The sequence below is a fragment of the Glycine soja genome, chromosome 10 (assembly GCF_004193775.1).
Source record: "Glycine soja cultivar W05 chromosome 10, ASM419377v2, whole genome shotgun sequence".
Lineage (NCBI taxonomy): Eukaryota > Viridiplantae > Streptophyta > Magnoliopsida > Fabales > Fabaceae > Glycine > Glycine soja.
In genome coordinates this window covers 10,813,097-10,826,358 of record NC_041011.1, presented here as the reverse complement: position 1 = coordinate 10,826,358, position 13,262 = coordinate 10,813,097, and the positions used below count along the sequence as shown (strand labels likewise).

Genomic DNA, 13,262 nt, shown 5'->3' with positions numbered 1-13,262 from the left:
TTTGTCATTTTTTCGATTCAGACTTATAGATTTGCATTTTTTCCTCTCTCTCTCTCTCTCTCTATTGTAACTTTTGATTTAAATGTTATTTTAGACCAAATCAAGATCCATTGGAGCTAAACATTGAAGTTGTTAATTGAATGAAGTAGTAACCAAGTATGTGATTCTTCATTTTCTGATTTATTTTCTTTGTTATACATGTGATCATATTCCAAATATTTGCTTAAATGCATGCTTAGGCTTGATCAAACTAACTTTTAGGAATTGAATTGTGTTGAAAAAAATTGATTCTAGATTTGAATTGGAATTGTGTGAGAGCTTAATTTTAGGAATGAAATCAATTTTTGCATTGAAGAGATTCATTGTTCATGTTCTAAGTTCTTGGTTAAGTTACCTAAGGAATTTGGAATTTAGCTAAGGAATAAAAGATTAATCACCTAAGGAATTAGGATTATTCAATTGAGCTGAATCTTGGTTGCATTGAACTAGTAAAATGATTAGAAATTGGCTTCCATATGTTGAATGCGATGGAATTCAAGTTAGCAATGCCTTTTTTCTTTGATTTCCATTTTTGCTCCAATTTTTTTTTCAAAATCCACCAATTGTTCTTTTCTCGCTATAGCAAACTCGGGTCTTGCTACAACAAAATTCTCTTTTGAAAACTGAAAAACATTGTCTCACTCACTAAAACAAATTGACAACACAATGCAGTGAATGTTTTAGATTACATTTTTTGCTCAATTCATAAATATTACACCAAGTCTTTGTGAATACAATACATAATACTTATTGTTTCTTTACTACTAGATTAGGTACACTTTCCTAGATCATGAGCCAACATGAAGGTGAGTCAGGTGATGTGTGAACCTCATCCGAGTGGGAAATGTGATTGGTTGAGAAGTGAACTTGAAGTTGGTGATATGAGTTAGGGGTCTCAAGAAACCCAAAAAATGTACTGAGAACAAAAGACCACACATATTTGGAGTCGAGTTTCTAAGGGGGGTGTCGAGCCTGCAACGAAGGCTTCAAAGGGTGCTTTTGGGTGCTGTTTGGAATCAACATCAAGGAAAGGTTTGTAAACAGTCACGATTCAAAAGGAAGGAGAAGCCTTTAGGTTTAGGGTTAACAAGAATCAATTTTCTTGATTATTTACAAATTTTAAATTAATAATAATTAGTGGTTTATATCCTAGCTATTGATTTATTTAAATGACATCTAAAGTTTTAAAACAACTGGTCCATGGTGTGGTTGCATTTAAATGGTTTTAGAAAATTTTAAAATAGGAGATTCGGCTAAAGTTGTGATAAAACAAGACTTGAAGGGAAGAAAGCATAAATATGGGTTTAACAACAATAAATGTGAGAAGCCAGAGAAGGTAAGGGTGGTGGATGATGAAACTGGCGACAAACATCAGCTGGATGAAGTCCTAAGGATGCCATCTAAAACAAAATACTGATGCCTCAATCAGAAAAAAATGTAGCTGTCACTTACTTGCTTTGGTGACCTCTGTCTCTGCAGAAAATTACGTTAGACGATGTTAATCAATTCTCCTTCATCATGATCATTACGATTAGCATGAACGTCGTCAGCTTCTTCTTCTCCAACAACGTTAGGAGTGATTTGTGCGGTCAAAGGACTAACATAGGTGTCCATGTATGAATCATCATCTTCTACATTAACACCAATTGTTTTGCCCTGCAGAACCACGCACCACCTTTCATCACAAGGGTCTTGCACGTAAAATACTTGTCTAGCTTGTTCTGCCATGATGAAAGGGTCATTGTGGTAACCAAGTTTCTTTAGGTCTACCAGCGTAAATCCTATATTATCGGTGCGCACACCAATGTTGCTGTCAACCCATTTACATTTGAAGACACATACCGTAAATTTCACATAGTTAAGCTCCCAAATTTCATCAATGAACCCGAAGTAAGGGATGGAAGCTACACAAGGATTGGCGTCATTGACACTTGCAAAGTGTTGAGATTCAGCCCTTAGGGTGACCCTGATGTTCTGCATTGTACTTTTGTCATCGTATCCTTGCCAAGTTATAACATTTCTTTTAGGCCCATCTGCTAGCTTTCTTAATGTTTCTGAAGCATTATCATCTGCAAAGATTGTATCTTTAAACCAATCACAGAAAGTCTTGTTATGCTTTTTCAACACCCAATTCTTTGACATTTTTGGATTATTCTGTTCAACTAAAGCTTCATGCTTAAGTATGTATGGCAAAACTTCATTACTGTTGTTCAAGACATACAAGTGAGCTTGTAACAAATGTTCTACACTTGGAGTGATCACATGCAGTCCTCTTGAACCCTTACCACCCACTCTGTCATCATGCCGAGACTCAGGAAGGCCAACAGGTTTAGCCTTCTCTAAGTATTCTAAACAAAATTCAATGGCTTCTTCTGCAATGTACCTCTCAACAATAGATGCTTCTGGACGATATAGATTCTTTGTATACCCTTTTAAGATCTTCATGTATCACTCAATCGGGTACATCCACTGTAGATAAACAGGACCACAACATTTGATTTCTCTGACCCGATGCACAATCAAGTGAGTCATGATGTCAAAGAAAGCAGGGGGAAAATACATCTCCAACTGGCACAGTATAATTGCGGCCTCATTTTCCAACTCATCAAACTTGACAGGATCAATGACTTTGCTACATATAGCATGGAAAAAAAAAGCACAGGCGAGTTATCGCTAACCTTACTTTGTTTGGCAAGATGTCTCGTATAGCCACGACTAACAATTGTTGCATGAGCACATGACAATCGTGAGACTTTAACCCTACAAGCTTAAGCTCCTTCAACTGCACAAGGCTCTTAATATTTGAAGAGTATCCTTGTGGAACCATCACCCGATGAAGACACTGACAAAAACTTATCTTCTCCTTTTTGGACAAAGTATGGTAGGCTAGGGGCAAGTAAATTTTCTTCCCATCAGAGCTTGGATGCAACTGTGATCGTATGCCCATATCAGCTAGATCTTGACGGGTATTCAAGCCATCCTTCGTCTTGCCTTGAATGTTAAGGAGCGTCCCAATTACACTGTCACAAACATTTTTCTCCAGATGCATAACATCAATACAATGTGTAACGTCAAGATGAGACCAGTACGGAAGATCAAAGAAAATGGACCTCTTCTTCTATATGCAACTCTTACTTTTATCCTTCCTTTGGGTCATCCCAAATACAGTATTCAGGTGTTGAACCCGCTCATATACCTGCTCACCAGCCAACGGTATCGGCGCAATATCATGCTCTTGACTTCCATTAAAAGCTTTTTTCAGTCGTCTGTAAGGATGATTGGGTGTTAGAAAGCGGTGATGCCTACTATAGACTGTTTTTCTCCCATGTTTAAGTTGAATGTAGCTTGTGTTTTCTTCACAGATGGGGCATGCATGATGACCCTTAACACCGTAACCGTTGAGATTCCCATATGCAGGAAAGTCATTAATGGTACAAAAAAGCATTGCGCACATTTCGAACGTCTCCTTACGAAACGCATCAAACACTACAACCCCTCGTCCCACAACTTTCTCAGATCTTCAACCAACGGACTTAGATAAACATCAATGTCATTTCCTGGCTGGCTTGGGCCTGATATCATCATAGACAACATCATGTATTTTCGCTTCATGCACAACCAAGGAGGCAAATTGTAAATTACTAGCAGAACTGGCCATGAAACTGTGTTGAGTGCTTAAGGTGCCATATGGATTCATTCCATCACTGGCTAGTCCAAGTCTAAGATTTCTTGGCTCTTTCCCAAAATCCGGATACAAACCATCAATCTTCTTCCACTGCGAGCAATCAGCCGGATGACGGACCATTCCATCAGAAATCCTTCCATTTGCATGCCATGTAAGGTCTTTTGCGTCGTCCTCATTAGAAAAAAGACGCTTAAACCTTGGAATGATTGGAAGATACCACAAAACCTTCGCTAGGGGGCCCTTGTTGGAGTTTTCATCAGAACTACTTTCCATTTCATCCTTCACTTTGTACCGTGAAGTCCCACAGATAGGGCATTTCGACATTTCTTGAAATTCATGCCTGTACAGTATGCAATCATTGGGGCAAGCATGAATCTTTTAATACTCCATACCCATCGGGCACAATATCTTTTTCGCCTTATAGTAACTTTTAGGCAACGTGTTGTCCTTTGGAAGCAGATTATGCACTACCTCAAGCAGTGAGGTGAAACTTTTGTCACTCCACCCATACCTGGCCTTCACATTAACCAGACTTAACACAGTAGACAACATGGTTAAGGAATTCTTGCACCCTGCATACATAGGCTTCTTTGAATCACTTTGCAATCCTTCACACACAGGGGTGTGTGCTTGCTAGAAAGACTCTTGTCCAAGGTCACGAATCATGTCCTCCAACCGATCTCCTATTTCTACATCAAACAGTTCAGATTGGGACCCACTCTGCATGTCTGTGACTTCACCATGCCATATCCACATCGTGTAATTCTTCTTAATCCCATCACACAATAGATGGTCCCGTATGTCATCGAGTAGTTGTCATCTTCCATTCAAACAGTTGATGCAAGGACAATAATATTTTCCTTCTTCATTCGGTCGACCTCTTTCAGAAGCAAATTGCAAGAACTGTTCGACGTCATCCTCATATTCTGGGCTCATGCGACTTTCATTCATCCAACTTCGATCCATCTAAGCAATTCCATGCATGAAAATCTCACTTTTTTATTTATAGGTGTGGCCCTATCCCATTCAGGAAAACTGTCTTTTATGTTAGCTTCAAACGTCAGGGTTACCATTATTTACAAAAATTTGACTAAATTTCGGCAGCATTTCGCATTGGTCTCCAAGTACACGACATGACATCAGTGAAATGAATTTCCCGATAATCAAGTATGCACTCCGAGAACAACTTGAAATGCATTGAACTGAAATTTAATCAAATTAAAGAAAATAATAATAACCTTGACGAATGAATCTAACATAAAAATACCAGTCTCCCCAAACTGTCCAAATGGATAATTCAAGACTAAATACAATGACTAATGCAAACTATCCACAAGAATCATTGCATTCAGTCTCAAACGGGAATCTAAGGTTCACTCAGCATGAACAACAATTGTGTATATAGCAAATTACATTCATGACATAAAAGAACATACAAAAGGTAAATTTCAAATTATGGGTTTGGAGGTTGCTTATGCTTTATTATTGTAGTTGGGTATGTGTGTGTGTGTCTATCATGAGTGTGTGTGTGTGTGTGTGTGTGTGTCTTTGTGTGTGATGAAGGTATGTCTGTGTGTTTGTGTCTTTGTGTGTGATGAGGGTGTGTCTGTGTGTTTGTGTCTTTGTGTGTGATGAGGGTGTGTGTATGAGGGGGGTGCGTGTAAACCAATCATCAGGGTATGTCTGTGTCTTTGTGACTTTACTGTAACATCCTTATTTCTTTATTTATGGAGGGTGTGTGTGTGGGTGTGTGTGTGTGTGTGTGTGTGCACGGGTGTGTGTGTGTGTGTGTGTGGGTGTGGGTGTGGGTGTGTGTCTGTGTAATGTGTGTATGTGTGTGTGTGTGTGTGTGGGTGTGTCTTTGTGAAGGGTAGACAGTTGCTCCATGGTGTTCTGGTTGCTAATGAGGTAGCTGAGGAGGAATGTGTGTGTGTGTGTGTGTGGGTGTGTCTTTTTAAAGTGGATTTCGAAAAAGCCTATGATTCAGTGTCTTGGCAATTCCTTTTTTATATGATGAGAAAAATGGGGTTCCATGATAGATGGATTGGATGGAATAAGGGGTGCCTCACATCAGCCTCTATATCTATTCTAGTGAATGGAAGTCGAACCTCTGAATTTAAGCCTCAAATAGGTTTGAGACAAGGGGAAGGTGGTGGTGTGGGAGCCTATAATTACCTAGGGTTGGCAATAGGTATCAATCCGAGAAGGAAGGTGGTGTGGGAGCCTATTATTACGAAATTGGAGCCTAGGTTGAACAAATCGAACCACAGAAGCATCTCTATGGTTGGCAGAATCACCCTAATTAATGTTGTCTTCACAGCATTGCCCTTGTTCTATCTGTCTTTTTTCAGGGCCCCCTCAGCAGTGATTAATAGACTAACTGCCATTCAAAGAAACTTTTTTTGGGGTGGCAACTTAGAAGGGAAGAAGATCGCTTGGGTAGCTTGGAGTCAACTGTGTGCATCTAGAGAAAGGGGAGGATTGGGAATTAAAGACATCAAGGCCCTCAACAATGCTCTTCTAATTAAATGGAAATGGTTCATGTTTCAGCAAACTGATCAACTTTGGAGCCGAATTCTGATTTCGAAGTACAGAGATTGGAGAGGCTTGGAAGAGGGGCAACCAAAGCCACATTTCTGTCACTGGTGGTATGACTTGAGATCCATTAATCAACATCGGAGTATGGCTGAGGTTTCTAAGCAGTTTATTTGGAAGTTGGGAAGAGGAGATCAAATTTTGTTGTGGGAGGACTCTTGGGTTGATGGTGGGATAACTCTTAAAGAAAAATATCTGCAATTATATCGAATTTCCTTACAAAGACTTCAGACAGTAGCAGATTCAGGTTCTTTCTGTGAATCTGGGTGGGAATGGAAGTTCTCTTGGAGGCGAAATTTGTTTGATAATGAGATGGGGATAACTTCTGCTTTTATTGATTAGACTGCTTCTATCAGCCTAAACGATAGGTTTAAGGATACTTGGGTGTGGGGAGCTGCATGTAATGGGATCTTCTCTACCAAAAGTTATGCCTCTGTGGTGGGAATTCAACCCCTGGGTTAGGGAGGACAGAGTTCTTCATTGTAGGCCCATGGATAATTTCCTCCAGCACTCCTCCATAGTAGCCTCGAAGGTTTCCAATAAAAGAAGGAAAATATGGTGGACAATAGCTGCAAGGTCAATATGGAAGCTCCGCAATGATATCATCTTTCATAATCAGCCTTTTCACATCTCTAAGTTGGTGGATTACAAAAATTTTCTCACTTGGTCCTGGCTGAGGGGGCGGGAAAAGGACTTTAATGTTCCTTTCCATCAATGGTCCTCAGCTATGTCTATGGCTTTTAATTAGAGTGTGCTTTGTAGGGTCAGGCTTCTGGTGGTTTGTTGTAGGGCAAATGTATTTCTGTTTTTTGTTCTATGTTTTAGGAGATCTTCTCTCCTGTGCTATCTTGTAGTACCTCTGGTACTATTTATTGCTTAATATATATATTAATTTTGCAGTTCAATAAAAAAACATATATAGAGAGAATACAAGAGAGAGAGAAGGGCAGTGGCATTCACAACATATATATAGAGAAGGGCAGTAGATAAAAATACAAAAACATTCAACACTAACAATTAACAACTTCTGAGAGTTAAAATCACAGTAAATACCTCAAAGATATCAGTCCAATGAAAGAAAGGTCATGTAGAGAGGCATAGCATAAGTTACAAATATACTAGTAATGCATACAACAACAATTTCAAATTAGTTTTCTAATCAAAGATATAAATACCTGAGTTCGAGGCTTCAGCACAATTGACTTTCTAGCAATGACCGCAGGACCACTTTGAATTTCGAAACAGCAATGAGCACAGGATCAACAATGGCTAAAATCGCTCCTAATGGAATCTGAAAATAGTATGGCAGCATAATTTAGTGTTTGGCAAATTAAATAAAAAAAAGGCTAAATGACATTATAAATAATATATTTGATTCTGTCCTGCATCCATTTCCTTCCCTCTATCTAGTTTTAGCGTTCTCTTCACATAGGTAAGTTTTGCTTTCAACCTTGGTAGCTGCTACTTTTGCTTATTATTATGGCCTTTTAGCACTCAAAATTTGTCATAATACTACTTCTATTACTTAAAAAATAAATAAACTGCACACTACTTTTTTTATAAAAAAAATTACAATTCAGTAATGTGGCTACTAAACATTCTATAAACCTAGTTACTTAAATTGGGACTTCTGATTTTTTAAAGACTAGTATTTCTTATTCAAGTCTAATAAATTTATATATATATATATATATATATATATATATATATATATTAAGTTTATCTAATCACTATACTAAATCATAGTATCTAATTATCTATGAGGTGTTGCAAAAAAAATCTAATTACCTAATTTTTCTAGTTCTTTTTCAAAACTTTGTTGCACTGCTGGATTATGCATGCTTAACTTTTTTTCTTCTTTTAGTTATTTTGTGTTTAAGGAAATTACATGGGTTGTTGAATTTGTTGTATTAGCAAACTGTCAGACCCTTTAATTGTTATAAGATGAAGTGGATTAAGTGGGCTGCTATTAGAAAGCTTAATTTAAAGTATAAAGTGGATCTTGTATGCCTACAGGAAACAAAGAAGGAGAATTTCACCAAGCTCATTTGCCAAAACATATGGGGAGATTCTAATGTCTCTTGGGACAGTGTTCCATCAGTACACACAGTTGGAGGCTTACTTTGCATGTGGAACAATTCAGATTTCGAGGTGGACAGGAGGGTGAAAGGCAGAAATTTTTTAATGCTTGTAGGGACATGGATTAAGGACAATTTGAAGCTGTTCATTGTCAATGTATATGCTCCATGTGATCTTGTTGGGAAGAGAGATTTGTGGGAAGAACTGAGGCAGTTAAAAGCTTCTAATCCTGAGGGTTTATGGTGCTTCCTTGTGGATTTCAATAGCATTAGAAGCCAGGATGAAAGAACAGGCTCATCTCAAAGGAGTGTGGGCACATATGATAGTTCTGGTTTCAATGATTGGATATTAGACATGGAAATTCAGGAAATTAAAAGCTTTGGTAGCATATTTACTTGGTGTAGGCCAAATGGATCTGTGAGGAGTAGGCTCGATAGATGCTTGGTTTCAGAAAAGTGGCTACTTAAATGGCCTGATTCTTCACAACAAGTACTCCACAGGGATTATTCTGATCACTGTCCAATTATTTTGAAAACAGATCTAGTGGATTGGGGCCCTAAGCCATTTAGGGTGATGGACTGTTGGCTTAAAAATAAAGAGTATCAAAGACTGGTTAAAGAAGTGTGGTGTGGTGACCAGCAACTTGGATGGGGGAGTATTGTGCTTAAAAACAAATTGAGGAACCTAAAATCCAGCTTAAAACAGTGGAGTATATAGAATGGGGATGTTAATAACAACAAAATTCAGCGACTAAAGTAGAAGCTGCATGAAATTGAATTAATTGCCCAGGATAGAACTCTGTCGGAGGATGAAGTTAAGTCTATGAAGTCCATTCAGCAGGAACTGTGGCAGGTCTCATTTGCATATGAATCACTCTTGAGGCAGAAATCAAGGATTAAATGGCTCAAGGAAGGTGACAGTAATACAGCCTTCTTCCACAAAACTATAAATTTCAGAAGACACTATAATACAATTCAAGGCATCTTCATTGATGATGTATGGGTTCAGCAACCTAAATTGATTAAGGATGAAGCTGTTAAATTTTTTGCTAGTAGATTCACTGAGGAAAAGCTAACCAGACCTACCTTGGATGGGGTTCAATTCAAAATGATCACTCACACTCAAAGCGAGGAGATGATTGCCCCTTTTACAGATCATGAACTTAAGGAAGCTGTGTGGAGTTGTGGAGGGGATAAATGTCCTGGGCCGGATTGATTCAATTTTAATTTTATAAAGGAGTATTGGGGGGGGGGGGTCCTAAAACCAGAATTCAGGAGATTTGTGGATGAATTTCATGTTAATGGAAGCTTTCCTAAGGGCAACAATGCATCCGTTTTGGCCCTAATTCCTAAAACAAACCATCCCCAGTCATTTAATGACTATAGACCCATCTCCCTCATTGGCTGTATGTATAAAATAATAGCCAAATTATTGGGAAACAGACTAAGGAAAGTGATGCCTGGCCTCATTGATGAAAGACAATCAGCTTTCATAAAGGATAGACACATTCTTCATGGAACTATGATTCTCAATGAGGTAGTAGAGGAAGCTAAAAGGTGTAAGAAGCCAGCACTGGTGTTCAAGGTGGACTTTGAAAAGGCTTATGATTCTGTTTCATGGTCATTTCTGGAGTATATGCTGGATAGGATGGATTTCTGCCTTAAATGGAGAAAATGGATCAATGCCTGTCTTCAATCAGCCACTGTATCAATCTTAATAAATGGTAGCCCTACAAAGGAATTTGCCCCCACTAGAGGATTGAGACAAGGGGACCCTTTAGCCCCTCTGCCTTTTAATATTGTGGCAGAAGGTTTGACTGGTATGATGAGGGTAGCAACAACCAAAGATCTATACAGAAGCTACTTAGTTAGGAAGCAGAAAGAGCCTGTAAACATTATGCAATATGCAGATGATACAGTGTTTGTGGGTGAAGTCTCATTGGATAATGTAATTGTGTTGAAGGCCATGCTTGTTCAAAAGGGAAGCGGTGACCAGATCAAATTATTTGCTAATATAATATATGATATACTTACAATTCATATTTAACAGGTTAAACTGAGTTGATGAGATCATTTTTTTTCAATCTTTAAATAGACTAATAGACTAATTCAAACAAATCATGATTCATAACCTATAATAAGAAAATTTATCTTAGCAGAGGTGTAATACTGTCATTATGTTAAGAAAGTCCAATTGCAAACTCTGTTGTTTACTTTGTAAACAAAACAAGTCCTGACGTGGTGAGATTGTGTCAGTGTTATCCTAATATCTTGTCTCCGACCATTTTAGTACCTTATAAATCCTATAAATAACACTTTACTTCTTACAACGCCATCAACAACTCCTATCTTTTTCTTCTTCTTCTTCTTCCCAGGACCTCTATAATGCCTACACAAACTACCCTTCTCTTATTTGTTTTTTCCTTTCAATCTCATTATTATTCTTGTAAGTTCCTCTTTCTTTTCATAATTCATAATCCAAGTTTAGTTCTCTTATTACTCCAATTCTTGTTTTTTTACTTGCTACAGATCTACCAATTGGTATTTTGAATCCGATTTGTTTACACATTCTTATTATTTGTCTCATGGTTTATATAGCTACACATAGGATTCTTGTTTTCCTGTACTATATGCACTCCTTCTCAATTTAATTGGTTGTCTTAAAATTGTTTGGCCTCTCTTCAGAACCAAAGGACAATGCTAAAAACGTGTGTTCCTGTTTTCTGAAACCTCAGATTTGATTTGGATTCCTATTATTTTTAATTTCTCATTGATCTGTTTGTTCTCAACAGCTGAGGTTTATGTACACTTGCAAATTTATTATGATCCTGTGATACAGTCTCATTTATTAATACATAAAAATAAAGCTCTTTTATATTAACCAGTGATCTTGAATTCGTAGTCTTTGAATTTCGGGTAGGGGTATCTTGGGTTTATTCAAAAAGTGGTCTCACATTTGAGTTCTAGATACACCTCAAGGAGAGTTTTACTGTTCATAGTAGTCCTATACTGTTTGGCTCAAATAGGATTGCCTCCTCGTGCTTCGAGGAGGATACCATTGGTTACACCAATAAAATCAAACATGAATCCCTTGTAGTGAAAGGTTCTTTCTTTTGGATTGGAGGATTTGGATGTGTTTTTCCTTCTTTTTTTTTAAATCTCTTGTTAGCTTCATTTCTTTATAAACACATCTAGTGGCTACTTTTGCTCCGGGTATTGGCGCAAGAGGACAATTGACATTAGAGAAGACAGATACACTATGTCCTCTCTGCAGAACCCAACAAGATGATGCATCCCATCTTTTCTTTCACTGCAGCAAAGTACAACCCATATGGTGGGAAACCATGTCATGGCTGCAAATTAAGGGTGCTTTTCCATTAAGGCCAAAGCAGCACTTCCTTCAATATTTGGGTGTTCAAGCTGCTGGTGTAAGAAATAATAGATGGCAATGCTGGTGGCTAGCTTTAACTTGGTCCATTTGGAAACTTAGAAACAGTATAGTCTTCTCTAATGCAAATTTCGATGCTAATAAACTGTTTGAAGAATCAATATTCCTCCTATGGTCTTGGCTTAGGAGTATTGAGAAGGATTTTACAGTGCATTTTAATCACTGGTCAAGTAATTTACCACAAAGTTTTATGTATCAGCAAGGGATTGCATAGTTATGAGCTCTATACTTGTAAATTCATATGCATTATGTATCCATAGCTTGGTTCCCCCTCAGAATATCAATGTCTGATTGTGGAACCATATATATGGACTTCTTTTGTATTTTAAGTACCTGTAGTACTTCTTTCAATATATAATATATTATCTTTGCTGATAAAAAAAAAGAAATTGCTGATAAAAAAGTAGCAGCAGCTGAGGCATGGATTGAAGCTCTCAAGGCCAGCAAGAAGGAAATACTGATGGAAACAAAAATAGCTCAAAGACAACTCAAAGAATCAAAATTGGAGCAAGAGCTGGAGGTTTACACCAAAGAGAAGATGCTTTCAAGAAGAGTTAGTAGTGAGGAGCTTCACAATTCATATGCATATTTTACACTTAGGTGGCACCATCCAGTTTTTAGTTTACAATTACACGAACCCCAGAAAAAGGTGAAGTCCTTTCACTACCGCTTACACAAACTAATAATGATCAATTTGAAGCGACATATGATACACTCACACCCCACACACGCCAAAGACAGTAGCTTTCATGGATGATCTAGCAGTAGCTTTCATGGATGACATTACTGCTATTACTATTCAGCACCAGATGCAGGACACCATGGTTTGGAAAGCTGATCCTAGTGGTTTTTATTCCACTAAGTCGGCATATAGGATATTGATGACTTTCAATAGACCTGTTCCTCAGAGGAGGATTTTGCAGACTATTGAAGCATGCAATGCACACAAGTAAACTTCTGACTGACAACATATTTATTTTAACATTTCTAGAAAATTCTCTATAGAGACTAAATGGGGCACTATGATGGGTAGCTATCCTTTTTCAGAAGAACAACCAATTCCGGTTGGAGGGGAGGAGATTCTAATAGAAGTTGCTGCAGAGATCCTAGCTGATCCATCATTTTCACGGCAAGAAACTTCTCTTTCTATGTTATGTTCTATAAGGGAGAATGAGAAGCTAATAACATATTATTTGGGTTCTGAATACAACTAAGTAGCATCATTTTGTAACTTTAAAATTTTTGATCAGATTATGGATTAAGTTTTTAATTTGAATTATGTTATTGTTTTATCAGCTTACAAGGAGAAGTCATGTCTATAGCTTTGGAGTGGTGCTGCTAGAACTACTAACAGGGAGAAGGCCAGTGGGGAATTTTGGGGAAGAAGGTCTAGACATTGTTCAATGGACCAAGTTGC

General features: G+C 37.8%; 1 protein-coding gene across 1 annotated transcript; it reads left to right on the top strand.

Annotated features, from left to right (window-relative positions):
* Positions 1-8,263: 8,263 nt before the first annotated feature.
* LOC114371381 lies at positions 8,264-9,613 on the top strand. The gene is made up of 2 exons (XM_028328843.1): positions 8,264-9,058; positions 9,188-9,613. Exons 1-2 carry the CDS (start codon positions 8,264-8,266, stop codon positions 9,611-9,613), a joined length of 1,221 nt encoding a protein of 406 aa, XP_028184644.1.
* Positions 9,614-13,262: the final 3,649 nt, after the last annotated feature.